Source organism: Typopeltis vanoorti, chromosome 2 (assembly GCF_054136105.1).
Source record: "Typopeltis vanoorti isolate ZY-2024b chromosome 2, IOZ_Tvanoo_1.0, whole genome shotgun sequence".
Lineage (NCBI taxonomy): Eukaryota > Metazoa > Arthropoda > Arachnida > Uropygi > Thelyphonidae > Typopeltis > Typopeltis vanoorti.
This window is the reverse complement of record NC_143550.1, coordinates 65,170,179-65,197,824: the sequence shown is the minus strand read 5'-3', so window position 1 is coordinate 65,197,824 and position 27,646 is coordinate 65,170,179. Positions and strand designations below refer to the sequence as shown.

At 33.7% G+C, this 27,646-nt stretch overlaps 1 protein-coding gene across 4 annotated transcripts in view; it reads left to right on the top strand.

Moving 5' to 3' along the window:
- Nucleotides 1-27,095, top strand: part of pns (DENN domain containing pinstripe) — a 347,031-nt gene extending 319,936 nt beyond the window's left edge. For all 4 annotated transcript variants that reach the window (XM_090411700.1, XM_090411683.1, XM_090411692.1 and 1 more), the window contains 3 exons: nucleotides 8,450-8,573; nucleotides 22,028-22,217; nucleotides 26,569-27,095. In XM_090411700.1, coding sequence (XP_090267826.1) covers nucleotides 8,450-8,573; nucleotides 22,028-22,217; nucleotides 26,569-26,752 — 498 coding nt within the window. In that variant the 3' untranslated portion in view covers nucleotides 26,753-27,095. The remainder of the gene's footprint in view (nucleotides 1-8,449; nucleotides 8,574-22,027; nucleotides 22,218-26,568) is intronic.
- Nucleotides 27,096-27,646: the final 551 nt, after the last annotated feature.

Genomic DNA, 27,646 nt, shown 5'->3' with positions numbered 1-27,646 from the left:
ACAGACTGCCGACAAACCCTTTGGTTTGCAGATAAAAGCAGTTCTACAAGCTCTAGAAATAACCCAGAAAACATAGCTCAAATGCCACCAAGCACACTTCCACCGTAGCAGTTACACATGCATGTGAAGTTTTTCTTTCAGCAGGCTACCAAAAATTTCCACTTCTCTTGTGCATAATAATATTCAGACTCACAAAGTTCCTTTCAGGCAATAAGAATTCTAGAATTTCAGAAACATCCATTCTTATCTTAAATCCAACACCTTCTCTTTCAGTTATGGAAGCTATAGTTTGATGTATGCTGCTGCTGCTGGATTCCAAGCAATATTGGAATTAGGGAACCTCCATCTCCCTGTACCATACACAGATTATTGGCAGATTATCATACAATAACTTCTATCCCAGTGGCAGCTAATCTTGGAACAGAGAAAGACTAATAATAAGCTCTACCAAATTAATCCTGAAATTAAATTATGGCAGTCTATCCTACACAGGATTCAAACAGAGGAAGTTGATCTTGCTTAGCCTGCATTGGTCATAGTCATATTACACACTCCTTCCTGTTGAGGAGTGATGACATGCCTTTGTGTGCGTTTTCTCATGCCATACTATCCAACAGTCATATTTTAATCAACTGCTCTCTTTTTACCAATGAGTACAGTTGCTATTTTAGCTACTTTTATAATCTGTCTGAATCCTATACACTCAGGCAAATTTTATCAGGCTCATCGACCATTACTCTGGTTTTGGTAAAGGTATTTATATGAGGTGGTAAAGAGTATCAATCTTTACCACCTCATATAAACTGTATACATATTAGTGTAACTTATTGTAAATATGCTTTTAAAAAACCTGTTTTTATGTACATTTTATGAATTTTATTACTTTTTTATACTTCTTTTTATATGTTTTATATCTATCTCTTACATTTGTTTTTCTACTTGGATTTTATACCATTTTATTTAAGTATTATATCATGTAATTTTAAGAAATGTTTCATTTAGGATTATTGTTATTTTGATTTTTATATATAGTTTTTAGACACATATATATGCCATTTATTTATTACATGTGTTCTGACATAGCACGACCGTAGATGTCCTTGTGCCATTAAACACAAAAACAAACACACAAGTGCAAGCTTCCCATCTACCTCACGACAGTATCATATTCCTATTTATCCATCCATTCCTGAATTCTGTATCTTCAGCTCTGACTTGCAGCTTGCTTTATGAAAAGAAACACTTTTTCCCTCTTTCCACTCCCATGGTATCTTCCCAGAGCTGAGACTTAAACAGTATGGTAAAAGGAGTTGCCAGTTCCCTCGAACATTCTCATAATAGATGGGTTTATATCTCATCTAATCCCATGGCTGTATTTGCTTTAAGGTTTTGCAATATCCCATGTACCTCCAATTCAACATCACATCTGGCACTGCATTATCCCATCTTGCTGATACACCTTGCAAAATGATAACTCAACTATCTCACTTGCTTCTGTCACCTCTCCTTCGTCGTCATTTATTAAAGTTATTCTTCCATAGTCGTTCTTCCTTGTGCTGCTCAACCAATTTCCTCTCATAATCTGTCTTTTGCCTTCTTTACCATACTAGTCACTCTTCTTGCCTGTGCTTTCTACTGTTCATGAGCTTATCTAACTCCACCTGATTAACCCCCCCCCCCGACTTGAGTATACACTCTGATACTGCTTTCTTCAAACATCTCTTGACAGTCACTCATGTTTTAGATCATATTCCAATGTCATGGCATGGCTCCAGCTATTCATATACCATAGCACCTCAGTTTGTCGTAATGACCTGCTATGGAATTCCACATATGTGGAATTTTTAGCTGAGAAGATATATTTATATATATATCTGTCAATCTCACAGATTAAGATTGCATGATCGTTCTCCCCAATTAGAGGCAGTGTGTCTACTTTAGATGTTGTATTTCTGTCATCAGACGGTATCAAAGTGCTGACAAGTGATAAACTAATTTGGAAGAAAAATGTTGACAGGACATGTAATTGGCCAAGTAGTTAGTTTATCTGCTTGCCAACCAACATGGTGAAGGTCTGAATCCTGCTGTGGGCATGGATATTTATATTTGTTTTTAAGTGATGGATGAATTTCACTGCCCAGTGTGAGATCACCTCCCTGCTTATGTGAAGGCTTGAAGTGACTTGAAAAAATTCCATGTTTAGTTTCTATAGCAGGGTTTTGGACTATGTAAAAAAAATTAATTTAAAAAAATACAAATTATAAGTAAACAATAAATAAAAATACAATATATATATATATATATATATATATATATATATAATCAATAAAATTAATCCTTATTTTTATATGATTAGGAGTGACATAAAAAATAAAATAAAACAGTTTCTGTTATTACTATTGCATTTCTCTACAACCCAGTCTAGCAAAATATTAGCAAACTTCATTTAGAAATCTCAAAGTCCCAATTACTGTATGTAATACAATAATACCTAGGATAGCATGGTTTGTTTTCTGTTGTTTTGAGTGTCTGTGTACTTAATTAAGGATTAGTATTTCACAAAATTTCAAAAGCCTTTGTAAAATAAATAATAACAATCCAATTTAAATCTGCCAAGAAACAATTTTCTTCATTCCTTAGCCATTCCACCTCCTCCCTCCCTCCCTCCCTCCCTCCCTCTCTCTCTCTCTCTCTCTCTCTCTCTCTCTCTCTCTCTCTCTCTCTCTCTCTCACACACACACACACACACACACACTGGAATTGCTTTTCATCATTACCTGTATTAAAAGTTGTTTGTTGCTCTTTTTGCTTTATATATACCCTTTGGAATTTCCATAAATTTGTTTAATCATGTACATAAACTTTAAATTGTACATGATTGACATGTACAGTAATCAAATTCTTCAATTTAAGAATGCAGTATGCTTTGTCTTATTAAATGTACATGTCCTTTGAAGTTGTAGTTCTGCTTTCTTTGGGTCAAAATTGAACCTCTATCAATTTTTAACTATATAATTATATTCATAGCTCCAGAATACTATATATTGTTTAGCTGGGTTTTTTTTTTTTGACTGAAAGATGTACATTACACTCATGTTCATAGACACTGCATCACCTTATATAAATATAGTTTTCAGTAGTTAAATGGTCATTTTCATTGGTTTATCATTGTATTATGTCATCTATCATTCCCACAGGTTTCTGTATAATGTAATATGTTGAAAGTTTATTTTTCACTTGGTTAGAGTATAATAAAATTAGTTTAATCCTTTATCCAAGTGTGAGCAAACAAAGTTTGCACCTGAAAGTATCTTCAGTATCTAAATTAGTTTAATCCTTTATATAAAGGATAAAGGATTAAACTAATTTTATTATACTCTAACCAAGTGAAAAATAAACTTTCAACATCTTTCTCTAAATCCAGAGTAATTTATTAAAAAAGGGTGGCACACCATTTGGCAACTCCTATTGGTGGAGAAGACCTGCTAATGCTTCTGCCTGATATCTCCACTTGGGCCTGGCTCCCACTAAAGAGACCTCAAAGGTTGAAACTAGTCTGGGTAGTGGCCCTTCCCTTAATGCATAACATTAGACATATCCACAAGAAGATGTGTTTTGCATTATAGGAGATACTGAGATAGGAGTTTGGTATCTTGCTCCACCTTTGCAACGAGTTGCCATGGTGTTGTACCACCTTCCCCCAGTCCTGAAGATACTTTCAGGTGCAAACTTTGTTTGCTCACACTTAGATAAAGGATTAAACATAATTTTATTATGTATAATGTAATAGTTGCTGCTATTACATTTGGAATTTTTTATGCTATAAATAGACAGCAAGAGACAGTTTTCACATTTTCATGCTGAGATCACTGTGGCTAGTTACATGCAATTAACATCTCAGAGAAAAAGTGTGAAGTGTCATTAATGCTTTGAATAGGAAGGCTATTCCTCTCATGAAATAGCTAAAAGGATGTCCTGTAGTCATCTTCTGTGGTGCAATGGCTGTTGTCAAAAGTGAAAGAATCTGGATCTGCTGAAAGGTAAAAAAGGAACAGGAAGAAAGCCACTGTCTATGCCAAGACAAAGTTCTAAAGCTGTGCTCTGCCTCAAAAATTGCCACGCATCATCCAGAGAACTGAAACAGGACTGGGGAGAACAAACGAGAGTTGTGACAAGCTCTGTAACTGTCAGAAGGACTCATTCAATAGAGACTGATAACCAGGCACATGCAATGTTGACAATAGCTTCTAAAATGAAGCCCTTGCCAACCAAAAAAAAAATAGATTGGCTTGGTTGAATTGATCCAGAGAGCATGCCAAATGGATCCCTGATCAGTGGAAAAGAGTAATTTTTTTTCTGATGAGAAAAGTTTCAGATTGTCTGTCTGCCATCAGCACCTGCAGAGTGCTGATGGCAGACAGACAATTTGAAGACAATCAGGGGAAAAATTCAACCCTGGCACTTTGGTGTCAACAGTCAAATTCTCAGTCAGTCAGATGATCTGGGGCTGCATGTTGTGTCATGGTGTTGCCAGGTTGCATTTCACAAAAGGCTCACTGGATATGCAAGTGTACAAGAACATTTTAGAAGATGAATTGCTGCTTATACTATTAGAGACGTATTTACCGTAATGATGAACTGCATCTTTCTGGATGACTGTACCTCTTGTCATAAGGCAAAAGGTAAAGCAATGCTATTATAACCTTAAAATGTACCTACAAACTGAGTTTAGTACTAAAAAAGCTTTAGTTTTTGTTGCAGGTTAATAAGTGACTCAATAAACACTCGATTCAATGACTACTGTGACCAGGAAATGGCCCAGATCTCAAACCCATTGAGAATTTCAGTATCCATTTACCAAAAGGAAGCTGAAAACACTTTGGGAACTCCAAAAAGTCCCAAATAAGGATATGGAACCATGAATTGACAGTTGCATCCATCAGGAAATTGACTTTGTCAATACCCTGCCAATTTCAAGCTGTAAAAAAGGCAAGAGAAGGATCCGTGGAGTACTAAACAGCAAAAAGTGAATTTTTAGCTTTGAATATTAGTAAAACTGTGTAGTTGAACTAATTTTTGATATCAGTATTTGTTTTTCCAGTGAAAATATCTCCACTCTATTTTGAAATATTTCCAAATTTGTCAAGTTTGTCATTTCATAATTATGTCACATCTTATACTAAAAAGAACAAATATTAATCAAAAATAAAAATGTTATATTACCTTCTTCATTATTTGTGGCAATTATTGTGTTATTATCCCCTTTCAAATAGGCATTCAAATTTAATTACCAAAAAAACATGGTTTACAATAGGTGATGTGGTTTCTATGAACATGAGCATATATTCATGTTAAACAATGATTTTTTTTCCTGCTTTATTTTTTGTAGTAAAGATTTTTAGTAAAATGTCAAGTAAATGTTCAAATTAGAATTACAAATGAACCCTAGATGGAAAAATTATATGAAGTATGACACACACATTTTTCAATGCTTCTGTCAGATTTTGTTAGTTAAATTTTTCAATACATTTATATTGCACCTTCAATATAATATAAATAATGCAAAACAGTCTTTGTTTCTTAGTACATTATGCTTATTAAAACATAATTGCCAAATTTATGGACAGTTATTTATAAAAGATTTGTTTCTACGATTGCAAGGGCATTATCCACAAAGAATTCGTTCCACTTGGCCAAACGGTCAGTGGTGAGTTTTATCTCGAAGTTTTGATGCGATTGATAGTGAGAGTTCGTTGCGTATGGCATGAATATCGTGATGCAGGCAGCTAGTCACTTTTGCACGATAATGCACCATCTCATCGTTCGAACATTGTGAGACAGTTTTTGAGCAAAAACCAAGTTTGTGTGTTGGGTCAATTCACCTGATTTAGCACCCTGTGACTTCTTTCTCTTCCTCCGACTTCACTTGCTGATGAAAGGAAAGTGATACGACACCATTGAAAACATTCAAGCGGCAGTAACCACGACCCTCAACAGTATCCCAAAAACCTGATCTTAAAAACTCATTTAACGAATTAATTGACCAAACGCTGTATTGAAACTGAAGGAGAGTATATTGATTGAAATAAATGATTTGAATAATTATAATTGCCCTGTGTTTTATTTTCTATCAAATGTTTGGTTTCTTTTTGGACAGAGGGTGTATTGATCACTTGTCCAAAAGAAATAACAATTTCTTTGCATGAAAGGAAAGTGATACGACACCATTGAAAACATTCAAGCGGCAGTAACCACGACCCTCAACAGTATCCCAAAAACCTGATCTTAAAAACTCATTTAACGAATTAATTGACCAAACGCTGTATTGAAACTGAAGGAGAGTATATTGATTGAAATAAATGATTTGAATAATTATAATTGCCCTGTGTTTTATTTTCTATCAAATGTTCGGTTTCTTTTTGGACAGAGGGTGTATTGATCACTTGTCCAAAAGAAATAATAATTTCTTTGCATATCTGACAAAAGTATAAAAGATCACAGATTCAATCAATCCATCATTTATTTATTCTTATGTCAAAAAGGAATACACAGCAGCTACAAGTCAATGTATAGTCCAGAAATCCAATCCAGGACCTCATCTGTCACCTGGTGGATGTCCTGGAGGCCACTATTGTGAAATTGGTGCCTTGGGTAGTCATTAATAATATGAGTGATCGTCTGGGACACGGGAGAACAGTCACAATAAGGGTGGTCTGACAGACTCCATTTATGTGGTAGCTAGCCACATCTGCCGTGATTAGTTCTAATCCTGTTGATAGATAACGAAATCTTCCTAGGAAGAGCAAAACCAGGCTGCAGGGCACAGGGATCTTCAACCAGGAAGCCATTTGTTGGAAGATTGTTGGACCAGTGTTCTCTCTGCATGTCAGGTGTTGATGGCAAGGCAGCTGAAGAGAGTTCATCCATGGACTAGGAAGGATTTCTTAATTTTAGGCGAAGACTAGGTGGATTTATGAGAGTCTGGTGCAAGGGCAGGAGTGGGTTGCTCATTACTTTATTAAATTCTTTAATTGAGACTTTTCTTCTCCATATATTTGGTGGAGCAATGTTAAATAGAGATAGGACAGGCAACCAGGAGTGAGGGGTGCTTCTCAGTGTTCCACTAATTGTGCACATGGTAAAGTTTAGCTGGATGTCTATAATGTTAGCGTATGCACTTCTTTCCCAGACAGGGACACAGTATTCTGCTGAAGAGAATATAAGAGCTAGTGCAGACGACCTTAGGAGACGTCTGCGCCACAACCCCAGGTTGTTCCAGCAAGCCTTGAAATTATATTATTTCTGATTTTAATTTTGTTGGACAGGTTGTGCCTTTTGTAGGTTAGGCTTCTGTCCAGGCCTACTCCAAGATGTTTCAGTTGAGGCTCATGTTCTACCATTTTGCCACAGAAAGAGAGGTTGAGGTGTCGATTCACCTCTGCATTGTTTAGATGGAATGCTGTAGACACGGGTTTTTTTTTTTGGATTTGGCTTCAGGCACCACTGCTTGAAGTACACTTCCACGATGTTGAGGTCTGTGTTCAAGGTTATTTCCAGGTTGGCAAAGAAGGTAGACTGGTGTAGGATCACTAGATCATCAATCCATCATGAAAGAACAGTTATCACTAACCTTGGTATATTTCTGTCTGGGTCTGACTCCAACTGATGAGACCTCAGTAAAGGTTGAAACTGAACTGGGTAGTGACCCTTTCTATAATGCATAATAATATACATTTCAGAAAGGAAGTGTGCTTTGCATTATGGGATACTGAGACAACTGATATGAAATGATGCTTAATTGTGAAGATACTTCATGTACAAACTTTGTTTGCTTACACTTAAGTAAAGGATTAAATAAGAATATAACTTCTTGTCAAGTATAATTTACTTTAAGAGGATAAAAAGCCATTTGGCTTTTCATTTTAGTTATAATTTACTTTGTAACCAAGTGAAAACACTTTCTATAACGAACTGAAAGTTGGATATTTGAATGTTGGATAATTGTAAGATCACTGTGTGTGTGCGTGTTTGTGTGCATGCATGTGCAACTCAAAAGGTACACTCCTCTTTGTGTGCCTTTTGTGAAAAGTAATGTGCATAAGCATCAGAGACTGCTGATATCTTATGCCAGTTGCTTGCATCAGCTGATAGGCAAGTTGTAGTATTATCATGGATTACAGCAGAAAATATTAGGACAGTAGTCATGTGTTTTTTTTTTTTTTTAACTAGAATCTGTATAGTCAGTTCTTTTAACAGATTAATTTTAATTTTTAAGTTAGAGATCTTTTTGATCACATTTCTTACAGCACACAATTTATAGAATATATAAATTGTGTGCTGTAAGAAATGTGTACTGTAAATAAACTGTGTACTACTTTTTTTGCAATTTGTACTGCATTTCAGAAATTTTAAAATTTAATTATCTTTTTATTTTTATCTTTTAAATCAGAGAGGCAGTTTAACTATCTTATTATGTGGTGAACTAGGTCTTGTATACTGTTTAGAGCAAGTATTTCTATATGGGTTCAAAGCAACACGTTTCTTCCGACATGTTTACTTGTGGGACTTTTTTGGTAAGAATTTTTTATTTTTTTTGTATATATTGTATTATTTATATATGAAATATGCCCATATTATGCATATAGGCCATAAAATCCTGAACCATTTACTCATTCTTTTGTGCAACATCAAGAAGTGTATGGGAGTCAAATCATGCAGCCTTCTTGTGATGCATATGTTACACATTGTAAACACAGTAACTGTTAAAAAAAAAGATTAAAAAGTCTAAAAAATTATTATCCCATTGTGCTATTTTAAGTACTATTAAAGCAATGGTGCACAACTCAAATATTATTGTAGTTCATGTTCAGTTTAAATTGGAATTAAATGTGACCCAATATCAACTTTGTATTATGAGTTTTAATAATAGTTTATTATACAATATTAGTATAATCAGTGATGTCCTTTGGTTGAATGGACCTAGATTCGAATACCATCTAGAACATGAAGAACCTTCTTAATGGCTTTTCAACTAAAGGTTGGTTAGAGCCAGTCTCATATGGAGGTGGCAGGACTTTTCTTCCCAAAAACTCAAGTTTTTCATTTAGCAAACAGAAAAACTGGTCAGAGAATACACACAGTTGTCAGACATAAAAAGTATGAATGAAAATAGGATAAACTGTCCTATCATTAACATTAAGTTTCTATAAAGCCAAGCTACTTGACCATAACTGACTTGAGCTCACCTCAGAGATAGATGAATTTTTATCTTTCATGGTGAATTTGTTACGATACATATTCTATTAAGCTGAAGATTCCTGAAGACATGCAGCATTTAGTTATAACATCTGCATGAAGGGAGTTACTGAATACCTGCTATTTAGATATCATGTTTAATGCCACTTTCCTTCATAATGAAGGAAAGATGCAAATTTCAAAGTTATCCTTCATTTTTAATTGCTTACAACTTTGATCACGTAACACTCCAAGCTGGATAACTTTGAGAGGCCTCCATATAGCCTTTAAGAAATACAGTGAGCTGACTGGAGCTTCTGACCAAAGTCCAGTACTTGCCTTCACCCCAATACCAAACAAATGACGATGGAATGGCAGTTTGGAGCTTCAAAACTACCAGCCACATTTTATTCTGTATTAGCTAAACTAAAAATTATGGTACAGCAGAGTGAAATTTTATGCTGGCTGGAGCACTGCCAGTTAAACAAGGCCTTCACTGTTTTCATCAGGGAACAAGATAGTGAAAAGTTAGTTGCTGGAACAAACAACTCAACATGAGCAGAATTCAAGATAGACACCATCAACATGAATAGTATTTAATAGGAGGTGGCGGGGGGGGGGATCAAATTAGCAATAGAACCAGAGAAGTGTTATTTACCATGTTGACATAATTAGTGTTAGTAAGGCAAAGAAGACTAAAATAGATAAATTTCTGCTAAATAATAAATATAAGAGGTTATATTCTGGCAATAGCAATCAGGGAAAGAAAGGATTAGCTATAGCATTCAAAGATAAACTTCTTCATTGGCAGACAATTTCAAGTACAGTGATCTGGACAAATTTCAAAATGTGGAATTGGGCAACAAAACTATTTGTTCTTATGGAAGAAGTGGAGATATTTTTTGAGTCTTTAGAGAAGACAACCAACATAAAGTAAAAGCTGGTAAGACATCAGAGTAGGAAATATGAATCCGAGATGTAGAAATATTTCGAGAAAATTTAGAGAGAAAGGGAAAGCTAATAATAATAATAATGGTAAGTACCTACTGGATCTCCATTTAGGACATGAACTAGTCATCAGAATGTTCCAATATAGTGATGTGCACAAATTCAAATGGAAAGAAGACACAAGAAATAAAAAAAAAAACTCTTATTAACCGCAGTATTTTTGATAGTAATATCTTTGTTTCAAGATAATACAAGAGTATACAGGGAATTTGACATAGGAAGTGATGATTATTTAGTTTTGAGCAGGATGAAAGTAAATATTATTATTATATATTATTACTTGACACCTCCAGGGAATCCAAAGATTCATTGAAGGAGGGTATCCACACTATAGCTCTCCATCGCCACCACTTAATCTGCCAACTACAGTGAACCACATCATCTACACCAACATGCCCACCACTTCCACTACTGTTTTCCCAGGCAATCACAAACATCCATGCCTATGGTGGGATTCAAATCCACAGCCTTTTGGCTGGAGAGCATATATGCTAACCACTCAGCCAACCAGTCTGGCAAGTCATATTGAAAAGAAAAGTATGTGCTAAAGTTTTAAAAAGAATCAAGGTCTAGCTTTCAGAGGTAAAATGTAGATGCAAGTAGCAAACAAATTAATCCGAACAAGTCTAGTTTTTGTTCACTTCACAATAGTTTTGGTTTTAGTTCACTATTTTGGTTGAGTGCTGCATGTTTTAACTTTCTCTACAATGTTCAGAGTTTAGAGATTAATAGTGTTATGCGTTTTTAATAGTGTAAACAAGTTGACATTCACAGTGTTTTATTCATTTTGTGTTGCTATAAAATGGATACATCTTCAAGAAAGCTTTCAAAAATATGTACTCTTTCTCAGCACAAATCTATGACTCAAAGACAAATGGCCAATGAGTGTGGCTTGATTTGGGTACTGTTGATGAGATTTTAAAGAGGTTTATGAGGCTCCAGTGGGCAAAAGTGTACAAAGATTGGACTGTTGAGAAGTGGAAGAAGGTCATGTTCTCAGATGAGAGCAATTTCTTTGTCCAAGGAGAGCAAGTACCCTATGTTTGCAAATCAGTGATTGAGAAGACTTCTCCCATCCATCTTCAACAAGTTCCTAAACACCAAAAAGAATGTTCTGGGGTTGATTTACACTTGATGGTCAAGGATTGCTTGTACCTGTTTACAGTATGATGAAAAGTGACCAATACATAAAAATGTTGGAGAAAAGAGTGATCCCACAGATCCAGAAAGATGGAGGACTCAACTTCCAACAGGATCTTGCTCCATGCCAAACTTCAAAAAAAGTGAAAGGCTTCCTCAAAAATCACATCAAATTGCTTCAGTCACCAGGTAACTCTTACAACATTAACCAATAGAAAATTTGTGGGCCATGGTGAAAAAGAGACTTGGAAAATTAAATTGTGATACAAAGGATAGCTTAATATAATCCATTATAAAACTAGGGTTTTGAGATGCACAAATAAGAAAAACATGTTTTACATTATTAGCATTCATGCCTAAGCAAATTAATGAACTTATTAGGAACAGAGGAGCACATATAAATTATTAAGTAAAGTTGAAGTTTAATTTTTGTACTTATTTTCTTGTGAAGTTAAAATTTTTCTTTAAAATGTGAGTGGTTGAATTAATTTATTTGCTACTGTTCATAGTATTGGATAAAAAATGAATGAGTGTGAAACATGAACCAACCTTGGAGGTTGAGTGGCAAACTCTAATCAAACATTGGTTGATTTAGTCAGGGAGACACATGGCTAATTGTTTGCAAGAATACATTTTTGTCCAATACAAAATCTGAACTTTGTATTGGACAAAAAAAAAAAAAAAAATTATTACAATGGAAAAATTTGAAGATTTGTGTGATTTTTTTTAAAAATATGTTTAAAAATATTCCAACATGACTTTCCTGGAGATATCATTGTCTTTTGATTTTGTCATGTATTTAGACTGACTTCTTATGGCAAAATAAATTTTACCAACAAATAGAGGATACAGTTATGGGTAGTCATAACTGCCACAGCAAATTACTTTATGGTACACATATGTGGTACATATATATATATATATATATATATATATATATATATATCTTTGTAATTTGCAAAGATCTTTATTTGAACTTCTGGACTTTCTTACTAAGGTACATGCAATTCATCCTGAGATGCAGTTTATTCTAGAAACAGAAAATAACCCAATGTATTTCCTTCCTAGGATTCCTTATTCTTCATCAGCCATATGAAAGTCTTCACTTTTCCATCTTTTGAATGAAAACCCACACCAGACAATATATTCATGCTCTGTCACACCACCATCTTTGTCAAAAATCCATCAGGCTTGCTCCCTTTACAGTACTGAGGCATTATTAACACAGGAAATACCATTTATCAAAATCACCTTCCTGTCTAAAGTCGTGATTAAGTCATTTATTAACAAGGCCATTAACGTTATGAATTTCTCTATCACCATCATCACTATTCTCTCAGGAAGATGTTAACCATATTGCCATCCCATATCTTATAGAAGTATCTAAATGTGTCTTGGAATTACTTGGATCATGGTATCTGACTGTCCTTTTCAGAGGACAGTCAGATACCTTCTCTCTTTAGCCTATTCTGGCATTTATAAAATAAATTGTCCTTATAGTGTAGTGTAGTTACTTCATCCAAATTAGCAGATATGCAGCTGTTCATCATGCTATTCTGCATGATGAACAGCTGCATATAGAATATGTAAGCTATTTTAAATTTCATGATTGGGACTTGCTGAAAATAATCATAATCGTTAATAATGCAGTACTTTATATATACCTTATATAATTTAGGTCTTATTCAAATTTAAATTTAATGTTTAAATATTTCATTCAGGATGAGCCTGTGAAGCTCAGTAGAAGTGGCATTTCCACTCTATAGTGCTTGACTGCACAAAAAAGACCTGGGTTCAAATCTAGTCGCCGACTAGAGGAACGTTTTTTTAAGCCTTTTTTCAACTGGTTCCCAAGTTAGTCGATCACTGGCAAGCGAGTTTTTTCTCCTAGAAACTCGGTTTTTTTCATCCCGTAAATTCAAGAAAATCAGTCGTCAAACCCACATTATTTTCAGACATTAACCTTCCAAATGACTAGGACGTCCATAGATGTCCAGCTAAATCTGGATGTGATTCAGCCCACCTGTTGAAAGAACATGGATAAGTAGTGCAATTTGGCCTTGATGCCATTTAGAAGTTTCTCTTCGGCATGTGATAAACCCTCATGGTGAAGAGAACACTTAATCGGATTATCTCACGTTCATAGCTGTGTCTCAGTTGCCTATAACAAGAAACGCAGTTACTTGTTCTATGCTGGATAACTGGATTTTAGTTATAGTGGATAGACTAAAAATATAGAAATTATTTATATTTTTGTTTTCTCTTTTTATTGTACAATACAATTTTAATGCCTGGACAAAATAAAGATCCTTGCATAATTTCTTCACTTAAATATTGCCTTGCCTTGGAGAACCAATTTCATTGTTAATTTTTTACTAATCACTTACTCGATAAAACATTTTCTTTGTTCTCAAAGAAATTAATTCATGATAATTATTTGAAATATTATTTTTAAAAAAAAGAAAAGAAAACCAGCTGTGACGTTTCAGATTATTTTTATTTTTGTTCAAAATCATCGAAATCAAATAATACTTCACAAATTTCCTTTAGTACGCACTTGAGCAACTTTGCTTTATAGAGAATAACATGAAATTCTTTAATCATACCACTAAATTTTTTTCTTTATATAGTAATCTACTGTTCTTTGCACTTTTACTTTCTTGGTTTCCCTGTATAATTGGTCATTGTAAAATGAAATTCGCAGTTATGATGATTTAAATTTATATATATATTTTTTCTGCATATTCAGATATTATGCTCCAATTATTAAAGTAAGCAATACTTTTGCTTATATTCTATCATTCAAAATATGTATATGCACATGCATCAATGTGGATTTTCCATATTTTTACTGTAGAATTGAACTTTATTTCACCTTTGATAGTTTAACCCCACCCCCACCCCTGCTGTATCACTATCACCCACCCAAAAACTGTTATGAAACATAGGTACAGTTTTTATTTAATTTGTTATATTTCTCTAGTAATTGTTCCATATAACTTTAATTTTTTGATACAGAAACTAGGTGGTGATTATTATTAATTAGCAAATTATAAATCAGGAAATTATGCGATATTGGATAATAGGGGAAATTAATATTTAAAATCACTGTCATCCTACAAATGCAATATCAGAATAAAGAAAGATGGAAAAACCAAACAAGAAATTTCTACCTGTAAAATATTCAGATATTGCTTGAGGCTCTTTAGTGTGCTGCCTACTGGGCATGTTCTATTGTTCTGTTTCTCAGTGGAGGTTAGTAATCTCCATTAGCTTACAGCTTATTACTGGGAAGAAAGGAGTATTAGTAAGTATACCCAAGACAATTCATTTATGAGATGGCAAGCAGTAGCAGTAACATTCAGGGTGAGAAAAGAAAACTTCATGAGAAGTTGGAGCCTTTGCCTTTCAATCAGCTCTTGTTCTACCAACGAGGAGAGAAATCTTTCTAGCTCTGAAGATAGCGATTCTGCCTGTATATACTTTTAGATATGTCTTCATGCAGAAAATGGGTGTTCGCCACTGAACGTACACCAGTTCATCAATTTTTTAAGTTGTTTTTATAAACAATATGATATATTGTTCTTTCGAAATGTCTAATAGTATATTTTCGAAGGAATAAAATATAAGAGGAACTGGAAAGAGTATTCCAGTTCCTCTTGAAGACGAATTTTTAAGTTGTTTTTATAACACAGAGAATGACATATTATTTCTTCGAAGTGGCTTATAGTACATTTTCGAAGGAATAAAATAAAAATAGGGATAACCATTGGGAGTATCTCATACCTTCTCTGTGCAAATGTTTTTCATGTCAACAACTGCAAGATTTTGGTATCAATACCACATTATTACTATGTGTAGGGAAATTAACATCAGAGATGAGACTAAATATGTGTTTTCAAGTCTCCAGCATAAGTGATGGCCTTGCAGTGTGCTTTATTGCAGAACCAAATCATAATTATATCAGATATTATAATGGCAAAAATAGTAAGAAGAAAATCATTTGCACTTTCTTTTCAAAACACAAAGAAAGAACATTGTAAATTCACCCAATGAAAAAGAAAATACTACAGATTTTTCTTCTGTTATCTGATTTTTTTTTCTTGTAGTACAAAGAAGAAATCACTGCATATAATATGGGAGAATGCAAGAGGGCAAAAATCTGTAAATTGATTACATTATAACTAATAGAGAAATTATGTCAGAAAAAATTATTCTTGTAATTTGAAATGCTTGACTGTACTGTTTCCAGTTCATCTTGAAGGCGAATTTTTAAGTTCTTTTTATAACACAGATTATAAAAAAGAAGATTATAGAAAAGGAATAAAATATAAGAGGAACTGGAATACTCTTTCCAGTTCTTCCTCTTGAACTGGAAAGAGTATTCCAGGTAAACTATTTCACTAAAAAAAAATAATAAAATTAAATTAATAACTAAAAAATATAAATAACGTGAACTTTCACCTTGCCAACACTCAACATTGATGTGATATGGGTTCCAAATTTCTTGTTTGGGAGATATATATATATATATTACAAAGTTTTGTAATAAAAATTTCTGCTACAATGAAGTTCGACAGAATCAACAACATTATTGTCTTATTTCTGTTTCTCATGTGGGAGAAAAACGATAAAATGTCACTCTTCTAATTATATCAGATGTTATAATATCAAAAATAGTAAGAAAAAAAAATCATTTGCACTTTCTTTTCAAAACACAAAGAAAGAGCACTGTAAATTCGACCAATGAAAAAGAAAATACTACATATTTTTCTTCTGTTATCTGATTTTTTTTTCTTGTAGTATAAAGAAGAAATCACTGCATATAACATGGGGTATGCAAGAGGGCAAAAATCTGGAAATTGATTACATTATAACGAATAGAGAAATCATTCAGAAAAAATTATTCACATAAGAGTTCTAATATCAGCAGATATAACGACATTTTCTTCTAGGTTAGAAACGTGGCATTGTTGAAGTAGCTAAACCTTTGCTACTATTTTACACTAAAATGAATGGGCATGTTCCCCAAGTGAGATATGTTTGTAACAGTTGTCTTACGAATGATTTATAAAATAAATTCTCTGAAATATCTACAGGTTGAATAGGTCTATAACCCCCCTCCCCCCCCCCCAAAAAAATTATGAAACGCATATGCTCCTTTTCTTTTACAATAATTCAAATCCTCTTTTTCAAGATAATTGTATCAAATAATTTATAATTCTTCAATAATAAATGAAACTGATCATTATAAATTAAGAAATTAATTTGGCATAAATAATGTATCAGCATGTAAAAGAAATGTCAGTATTTCTATTAGGATATCTGCTAATCAACAATTGAAAAGGAAACAAGACATTCTTGATGTATTCTGCACTACAGCTTGAGGCACTTTAGTGTGACTTTTAGTGTTCTCTCTTTTCTTTCTCAATAGCAGTGAGAGTAATAAGCCTTTAGCTTTTCCTCCAGCTAAGAGGATATTATCAACATTCCAGTTTATCTAAAAAATTATTTGAAATTTTATCGAAAATTTCAAATAATTTCAGCAGACAGTAGAACAGCTGATTTTAGATTGCAGAGAAATAGTACAAAATTGGAAGCTTCACGGTACAACAATCTTATTGCCGTATTTCTTTTTTTCAAAATGGTAAAATGAAGTAATAAATTTTGAATACTGTCTAGAAAAGCTTTCAAACCTGTAGAAATTTAGAGTAGTTATGCAATTGAGTTCCAGGAGAGGATGGGTGGGGTGTGTGGGGGGGTAAACATTAGAAAATCTTCAAAATGAGCAAAAATTTTGAATCATTCCATGATATCTTTCATATATTTTCAACATATCTACAAGGATATGCACTGGATATTATCGTAATGTGCATAATACAAAAAAAAAAAGACAAAGGCGAAGAATCACTGCTAAAATATCATTGGATATAAATTTTTGATAACTAAAAGACTCGCAATCGGAAAAACCGAGTAATGCAATTTAACATTTGTTGTTCATAAAGACAAAAAGAAATCGTTTCTAAAACTGAAATATATAATGATATTTTGCTAGGAAAGAAAGCAAAAGGTCATATTTATTTCAATAAATATTCTTTAAAAATATAAATATTTTGACATAATATTTTCAAAGCAAACATTTGAAAATTTGTGAAAAAAATTGTTTCTATATTATAAATGAAGTGAAAGAACAATCAGTGCAACTCTTCTGGTGTGCACAGGGAAAGGTAATGGCATGATAAAAGGGAGAATGCTGATGAAGTTTTGATCGAAAAAATCTAGGGAGGTCTGGCTATTTCATCCACCTCAGCCATTTGGGGGATTAAAATATTGTTTTAGGGTTAGGGACCACAAGATGGCGACACTTGTTAGCCACCTTCTTCACTGCGTACCAATTAATTAGTGATAGCCTTGGGCCATCTATCATTGATTGGCTACTTTTTGCTGCCTTTGTTTGTGTTACGAGTCTCATTTTGTACTCCCTGATGATGTCTATGTAACTGAGATGAAATATTGGAAGCATTAAATACACACAAGATTACTATTTTTAATTGTTTCCTAGTGCTGTTTCACTCCATTAAACTTTTATCATGAGTTTTCCAGCACTTAAGCCCACATACAGATATTTTCTTCTAAGTAAAGTATGGAGGATGTTGCCAATCTACACTAGGATGTGTTGCAAGGATGTTTGCCACAAGTCCACTTCTTTTTTTTTTTTCCTTATTTTCAGTGTTGCCTATGTGCTTTTTTTTATGGATTTTAAAACTTTGCCCAATTTGATCCATCCATACCTCTTTGTAGGAACAACAGATCTTGTATACAGGTATTTATAGAATAGAATACTGTCTTGAGGAGAACAAAGGAGGCTTTGTAAGGTGTGTAACTGGTTTGAAGGCTGACCTGACTTTGACAGGTTTAATAATTGGGCTGGCTGTCTTGATGATGTATTGCCAACTTATAAGGAGATAGCACCTTTGTAATTGATTTCTGCTTTATCAGAACTTCTTTGAGTAACCATTTTGGAGGAATTGGCAAAATAGGATTTGAAGTTCCTCTTCTCTTTTAATTGTATCATCCTTATGGAACCATCCTTATATTTAAGGCTCTGTTTTTTAAAGTTCTGATTTTAGGATTGTAGAAAGTGCATGCATGCATGCAAGTGTCCATCCATGCGGGCTTGTTTTCTGTAGTTCTCTAATCTTAACCTCCAGCATTTTTTTTTTAAAACTAAGATGTCTAGAAATGTTAATTTACCATCTTTTTTTCAAGCTGTGAGCTTGATTTTTGGATGATTGTTCAGGAAATGTATAAAATCTTTGAGGTCTTTCTGGTTATGCTTCCAGATAATAAACACATCATCAACATATTTCCACCAGACATACAATTTTAGGATCATATATTATATGGCTTCTTCCTTCAATTTTTGCATATATGTTAGTAATGGGATGGTGATAAAAGGATCTCATTGCCAGACTTTAATTTTAGTAGTAAAATCTTCCTTTCCTAGTAGAATGAGGATTGAGCAATGATGGAAGAGGCATGTGATGTCAAGTAGAAATAGGTCTGCAAGGATACCTACCTATCCACTGATTCTTCAACAGAGATGTTTGTAAACATTGAAACTACATCAAAACTCCTCAAGTCTTACTTTGGACATTCAAGTTCTTTCATGAAAATCTCATCTCATTTTGTAGAGAAACGTACAGATATACAAATTACTCCAACAGATATATTAGCCAGCTTAGATGCAAGCTAGCTAATATACCCAAGTGTAAGCAAACAAGGTTTGCTTACACAAGGCAACAGATGTCAGAACTGACCAAGTTCAAGACATTGTTCAAGTGTGGTCTGATCAGACCACACTTGCACTATTGTTCTCAAATTTGGTTCCTAGGATTTGAAGAGATAAATTAACTGTGAAAAGAGTACAGAGGTGGATAACAAAGATAGTTTCGGGACTATACAATGTCAGTTATGAGGTTATGGTTTTCAGTGTGTAAGAGCATGAGATTTCATGTACTGGGTGTCAAGTGAACAGTTTTTTTTGTTTGAAGTAGTGTTGTCATGATACTTGGAGAGCACTTTGGTTTATTTATATAGGGTGAATTGACACCATCCACAATTGAACATAATGGAGAATTTTGTGAATTTTTGCTAAATTGTATATCTGCAGGGGGGGGGTGAAATTGTATGATTTCCGTTTATTGGTCATTTCTACAGGCCAGGAAGAGCCTGTGGAAGGTTTTGATCTGTGTGTTGGTAGGATGATCCTTAAGTATAGGAGATAGTTTATGTGTAAAATAATGATAGTTTGGAATTACAGTGATGTTCCTATTATATACTTCCATAATTATTATCTTATTATTGCTCTTCATTTCCAGTAATGCCTCAAATTCCTTGTAAGAAAGGTTGTTTTATGGCAGTTTTGTCTTGTGTTAGGACATTGGCTACATAATTTTTTCACCTCTCAATATATTTCTAGGTGTGAATGGATAGTTATGACCGAAAAGCTGAGTGCTAATGGCTTGAGGGTAAAGACTGAACAGGTTTACTGTGGTATTTTCCTGCTGAATTTCTTAATAGATTAGCAATTTTATTGGTGTATACTCTATTTTCTGGAATTCTTCAGCTGTTGAGGCAATAGAAATGTCCAAGATCAGCATTAAGCATTGTGGCAAGCTTCTCTTCTGGTACATACACATAGCTTCAGTGATGTTGATGGGTAGAGTGCAAGTGGTGCTTGTATATTATTATTAACATTTGACCTCCATGGAGTCAGAGACTCATTGTAGGAGAGACACACACACTATTGCACACAATGCTCATCCAATCATGCCTTAAACTGATTCATTGTGTCTACACCCACAACACATTCAGGCAATGCATTCCACTCACCAACCACTCTCCATGCAAAGAACCTACTCCTCTGCTCACATCCTCCTTATACAAATTCCGGTGATGCCCTCTTGTCCCCCCGCCCATTCTATGAAAAATCTCCATGTCAACGTGATAACAACCCCTGACTAGCTTATATGTCTCAATCAGTATGAGAGTATGAGAATGTCCTCATACTCCATGCCAAAGGCCACTGACCACCTTTGTGAATCTTCTCTGGATCCTTTTCAACATATCCTCATCACCATTAAAACCAGGAGACCAAATCTGTGCACAATAATCCATATGAGGCCTAATCAAGGCCTCATACAATGGTATCATAACCTCTCAATTTTTTCTGCATGTTAGGGTCCTCCGCATCATTGCCATTAGCTGATATGACGTCCTTACAACTTGTGCAATGTGGCCCTTGAATTTCAAGTCCTTGTCAACCATTACTCCTAGATCTCTTGTCTCCTTTACTTCTATTAAAGTTTCTCCACCAAATGTATGCTTTGCATCTCATCGTTGCTTACCAAATCTCAAAACCTTACACTTTGCAAAATTGAACTGATAGTTCCACTTACCTGCCCATTCATGCAAATATGCAGAGACCTTTGGTGAACTAAAGCAGTACTTCATTTTTACACAGTTTGAGATGATGTTATTATCCTGGCCTGGAAAGCTTCGGTGCCAAACTGACAAACTTTGTATGCTTCAGAATCTCCATGGATTATAGTAGGTCTAGTGGTCAAGCTTATACGTTGACTTCATAATGGCATTTTTCTTAAGAATATTACAATGTCGAATATGTATAAATTACAATACTTCTGATATTTCAGCAGAGTCAAATTGCTATCATCGGAGAACAATGTACAGACTGATGTGTGCAAGCAAACACTCAGTTGGTGTTCTGGGGGGGGGGGTGCTCGGTTTCAGTTAATGTCTTGAGATCTTGATTCTTCTCCTCCATACTAACTTCTAACTTAACTTGGCCATTCAAAAAACTTGCATCCCTTATCTGGTCTACAAACACCAGCCACAGTCCGTATACCTGCTAGGTGTTATGTTAGAGTAGTATGTTACTGATGTAAGCTGTTTTGCTATGACCATACAGATAGAATTGCCAAGCACAAGGACTAAATATAATTCCACCTCTGTGGCCGCTCAGGACTTAAAAAAATTTAAAAAAAGGTCACCTTATTCCACCTTAGTAAATACAAATATAAGAGACTATTCTGGGAATTTGTCTCAGCTTTAAGAAACTATGCAAACCTCAACAGATTTTGAAGTGCTCATCCTCAGAACATCAGCCCAGTGAGCAAGAATACCAATCTAGTCCACTAAATGGCCCAGCTTTGGTCTCACATAATGTAGTGATTGCATGCACATTTTTTTCTGTATATTGTTTCCTGATTCATGGTTCATGAGCTGTTGCTAGTTCACTTTGACTTTGCTGAAATATTGGAAGTATTGATTAAATTATTCTGATTAATATGTGTATTCTATGTTATAATATACCTATTAAAAATGCTAGTATGAATAGTCATCATATAAACCTGATCACCAAATATTTGTTTTGTTATAGGTGAGGTACAAAAAAAAAAAAATATATATATATATATATATATATATATATATATTCACACTACTGTTATAACAAAAACATGAGAGGTGCGAGTGGATTTATTTTTAATTTCTCTATATCCATTTCATATATATGTATAATATGTCTAGTTATAAACTGGATTTTTTTTTTTTTTTTCAATAGTTAAAGTGCGTGTATGTTTTGAAAATAACCTCATGGAAGAAGAAGCTGTTCATAGTCCTGTACCTCGAGATTCTCATGAGCATGTTATTGTAATGCGCTCTTATTGTCAACTCGTGGAAAAAATTGATAGTGCTTCCCATTCTGTGGGCAAAGATGGCAAATTTCAACTTTTTATCTGTTTTGCAGCAAGGTAGTTATATAATATTTCTTGGTTTCAAAACTTGACATTTTTAATTAAAATTAAAGTCAGAGAATTTTTTTTTTTTCATTGTATTTTAACAATATATCTATCATACAAAATAATATGTTGTTATTTGCCTTCCACAAGGACATATATGTCTTTCTAAAGTGACAATGATACAAACTCCACAAATTATCCAGATTCTTATATCTCAACAGTCTTACTGTTCAAAAGTAATGAGGCAGTCAGAGAATCCATGTTTATGCAGAAAAAAATTTATTTGCAGAATAATATATATGCAGCATATGGCAGAAGTAAGTATCCTCTGAAGATGTTATTGAAATGCTTGTTTCTTGTTTAGCTTACCTGGTAAGCAGCTTTGAATATCCAGTTTGTTTTCTTCAATGCAGGTGGACCTTGGTTTCCTCAGGTCTTTCCAAGTCTTTAACTGAACCAATGATTTCAGAGTGCTTGATAAAGTTGGCCACTGTCTTACTTTATTAACCAGTGAAAGTGCTCTTCAAAAAATGTGGCATGCATCGTCCTATTCTCCATTTTGCAAAATGTCTTCTAATGTTGGGAATTATGATAATTATTTTAATAATCAAAATAATAAATTATAATAATGAAATTATAGTGATTATTGTTTGAGCAACTGTTCTATTATTCTGGACCACTCTGTATGTTTCAGGTCAGTTTTTTGTTTGTGAGGGGAAGATCAGAGTACCTTGTGGGTACTCTGGTTTTCTCCTCACAAACAGTCACAATCAGACACTGACTAACTCAGTGCTGGGGAGAGGAGGCAGGAATAAATAGCAGGTGAACCATGTTTTCATTGTTTCTCTTTCATTCTCTGGATCTTCTTTGGGTATATATAGATCATTTGCGAAGCCTTTCATTTTTATTATTGTGCTATCCATTCTTGTAAAACTGAGTACAGTTTAGATGACAGACACTTACTATAGCATCACATGCAGACAGACAAAAAGCAGCTGCTCTTTGGTGAATAAAATACTCCCACATGCACACACAGAACTACTCACTTTCAGTTAGTGTCTTGAGATCTTGATCTCTTCTCTTCCACACTACCTCCAAGAGCATGTTAATTGGCTCATAAGCCTTGTTCCTTTCTCCCTTGCTGTGTGAAGTTCTCAGCATCCTGGTCATTACACAACTGTTGCCAATTGTGTATATAGTATACAGTCATACCCCGAAGTTACACGGTAGGTGGGACCTACAAAAAGCGCGTAAGTCAAATTCGTGTAACTTAGGGTATAATTTTGCATGTAATTTATATATACAAACATACAAAATATTAGTTAATTGGGACCAAAGGTTTACAAAAACACTTATAATTTTTTTAAGAAATATAATCATAATTGTAGTTTTTCGTACATAAAAAAAAAAAAGTTATTTCTATGTCTATCGTTTCATAAAATCTAATATATTCGTCTGATGGCATAATGTCTTTTTCTTGTTATGCAAAATTTCTTCATAGCAAACCAATGATTTTTTTATTCCTTGCCTTCTGGCTACAATTCGTTCCCCGTTAGAATCTATGTCCTCCAAAATCTGTAAACCTTTCTTTTATGATTGTTCTTACTGTGGATTCGTGTAGATTGAACTTCTTTGCTAGCTCACAAATTTTCATTCCACCTTCAAAATCCTTAATAATGTTGAGTTTTGTATCCAAAGTCGATGTTTTTCTTTTCTTGCTAGCTATATCAGAATCAGACTTGCTTCTTTTGGACGACATTATTATTTTTTATGTGATAAAATTTGTATCAAGAACATAACATTAAACAATCGCAAGGTTTGTAGACTATAAAAATCATGTATGAATGGAGAACACGCAAAACATGTCAGTGCTTGTTCACAGTATGTACGACACTGGCGAATACGGCCATCGCCAGAAACATACGACTAGTGGAGAAGCGGAACGGGAATACGTACATATAAGAAACCGCGTAACTCCAGATTCACATAAGTCGGGGTATGTCTGTACTTTAAGTTTTGAATTGTGTAAGGACTAACTGGAATCATTTTGACACCTTATGATTTTGGAATTAGTATTATTTCATTAAAAAAATTAAAGTCAGAAACATTATCAATCTTCAGTTTTACACTTTGTATTGACAGAAGTGTAAATCTAATATATATTTTGAATAAACTTGAGGAACACTGTTTATGTAATGAAATAATCAAAATTTGTAATTATACGGCAAGAGAGAAAGGGAAAACTAGGAGAGGAACTCAAAGTAAACTTTGAATTGTATCAGTGCTCAGAATTTGCTACACCACTGCCACAGGTTATAAATACACAGTGATATATCAGATATGTGATGTCGCAAGATAAAATTTAACTGAGATGAAAATGAGATTTTATGAGATCCAACAGCTATACCTTGCGTTTAGCATCTGAAAGTTTGGAAACCTTGCAGTGGTATACTGGAATGCAGATCCAGTTTACTTTCTTGGGGGGTTTCATGTGAATTGTCATTTTCTCCTCTCTCTCTCTCTTCTGGGGTAAAATCTTTTCAGGAAGAATTTTTTCATGACAAATGTTCTGTCATTGTTACCTGCTGTCCCATAAAGCACTTATAAGCAGCATTGTTTTGTAAATTCCCCTTGTATATTTAGTTGTAATGCAGTTACTTTTAAATTAGCACAAATTTATAATTCTGTTATGCAACAAAACTGTTTTTAAGTTTGTGCTGGAAATGTGCTTGCAAACAAGTGCTTTTGATTCATAAATTTCATTCATTTTTTCTAACAGAAAGGTTTTTATATATACATATATATATATATATATATATATATATACACACACATATCCGAGAGTAATAGATTCCATTTTTTTACTTCAAAATATGAAGCCAAGATTTGATTTTTTTCTATAAATAGAAACTTTTCTTCTTGAAATTCATAAGTTCCATTGTTAAAGACAAATTCAAGGATTTAAAATCGCTGTGCAAATTAATTCAAATTTCTCACAAGATCATTTAATTCTTTCTGTTTAATCAGATGAAGTATATTGACAACTTCATAAATGCATTCATCAAGACTGTAGTATCTGGTGTTGATGAAGTAGGTACTAGAAGATCTAAAGAGTTAAGCATATGACAGATGCAGAATTTGGGTACAGTATGAAATGTTTGTTTTTTCATAGAAAATCCAGATACATTAGTTAACACGTTCGCTGCCAACTATGAGTATACTCGTAGTTGGTAAACCAGCCACACAAGCCAGCTACAAGTATACTCGTATGACACTTACCGCTGGCAACGAGATTACTGTACTGTCCTTGAAAAAGTGAAAATGCTTGGCTTGTGAAGCTAGCATCAAAACTGTGTATTCTCATAGATGGTATATGCTCTGCACAAGAAAACTACGAGTATACTCATATGATGCTTACCGTCGGCAACGAGATTATCGTACTGACCTTGAAGAAGTGAAATTGCTCGGCATACGGGAACAGACTATGCCGAAGTAGAGTGGCAGCGACCGTGTTAAGCAGAAGTAACAATCTGTAACATGATCTTTTGGTTCTCTCTCCAAATCATTGTTACTCCAAAAGTTCTGTTCATAAATCTGTTGATTCACGTTAACTTTGCAATAATGAGAAGCTTACTTTTATCTTGGTCTTCTATGGTGTGCTTAAAGTAATGAAAATATGCAGTCTATAGTAGCAACACCAAATCACTCTATGAGTGATTTGGTGTTGCTAATACTTGTAAACGAACCATACACACACACACACACACACACACACACACACACACACATACACACAACAAAAGTAGTTTCCTTCTTGTTTTAGTCTTTAAATTAAAGAAATGAGAGATACAAAGATATCTCAGCACATCAGAAATCTAGCATACTGTTTGTATTGCTGTCTCTCTCTCTCTCTCTCAATGCAAGATAGGTTCAGACATGTTGAAACATGCCCTCGTTCATTTTCGAGAGCTGCAAAATGCTTTTCATGATAATTTAAAATTACAGTATAATGCTATCGATTTTGTGATAAAATATTTCAGATGCATATGAAAAAGTATACATTAATACACACAAATACATGCATTGAGGGGAGGGGATTGCTTATTTGATAGAATGTTTTTATTCCATCACATAAGTTAATTTAATTACTATTAAAAAAAAAAAGTTTTAATTTGTTGATGAGAGTTGTTTAATAATTCAATTAATGTGTGTAATAAGATCCATTAATTATCCATTAATGAGGCTTCATTAATTATCTTGAACAGTTTTGATCTTCTCTTAGAATGTTAGTGAGACCTATCTTTATTTAGATATCATGATTGCTACTTCAGTACAACATCTGTTTTTGTGTTTTTTTTTTCAGAGATCACCTTCTTCATCGAATGCTGCTACACATAGCTTCAACACCTGTTACATCAAGTATGTATGAAGAACAATCATTTCTTCGTGATCCCAATCTAGTTACATTCCTTGTTCAAATACTTGAAAGCCTTTCTGAGTTTAGCATATCCTTAGAAGCCTCCCTTACCAAGGGCATTGAAAGCTGATATTAGTACTTTAGTGAGACTGGAACTAGTGTAAAAATGAATGAAAAACAATGAATATCATTATGGGTTTGAAGATTGTGTATATTGTGAAAATCTTTGTTCACATCATCCAGCAGAAAACTGCATTATGAACATATGTGAGCAAGAAATTATTTAGGATACTCACAAGAGATGCATTTATGAAGACTCTTGAAGTAATAAAAGATCACGTGTACAGAATTTTACATACTTGTACAGCACAAAACGTGTTGAGGTTGTGACGATAATTTATTTTGTATCATTCCTCTATGTACACAACTTGAAAAGCAGCCAGTGCAATAATAAAGAACTGGTAAAATTTTGAGATCTCATTTTAATGGCTGCAATGTATAAATACACTCTGACATGTAAAAAAGAAAAAAATATTCTTTTCACAACTGGTGTGCCTGTCATTCTTTTTATAGCATATGATTGTCATTATCATTATTTTTGTATATGTGACTATTTATTAATCTCTGTTAGCATTTGTTTATAGAAAGAAAATTAAAGAATGATAAAAAAAAATATACTTTTCACTGTTGATCCATATATATTTTTTTAAAGTATGTTTGTTTTGTTGTCATTGTATGAACACTTATAAACAATTTAATATAATGCTTATCCATCCTTCTGAGCTGAGATTGAAGACTGATATTTGGAATGCACTGATCTCTCAGTTATTTGGTGTTTCAAATAACCAAATAGTTTCCTGATGCAGTTGGATAACTGAGAGATTATTATACATGAAATACTACAAATAATAATAATAATAAAATGAAATTTAAAAAAAAAATATATATATATATATATATATATATATTTAATAAATTAAAAATAAATAACATAAAAAAAGTGAAAGACAAACAGTTAATTCTG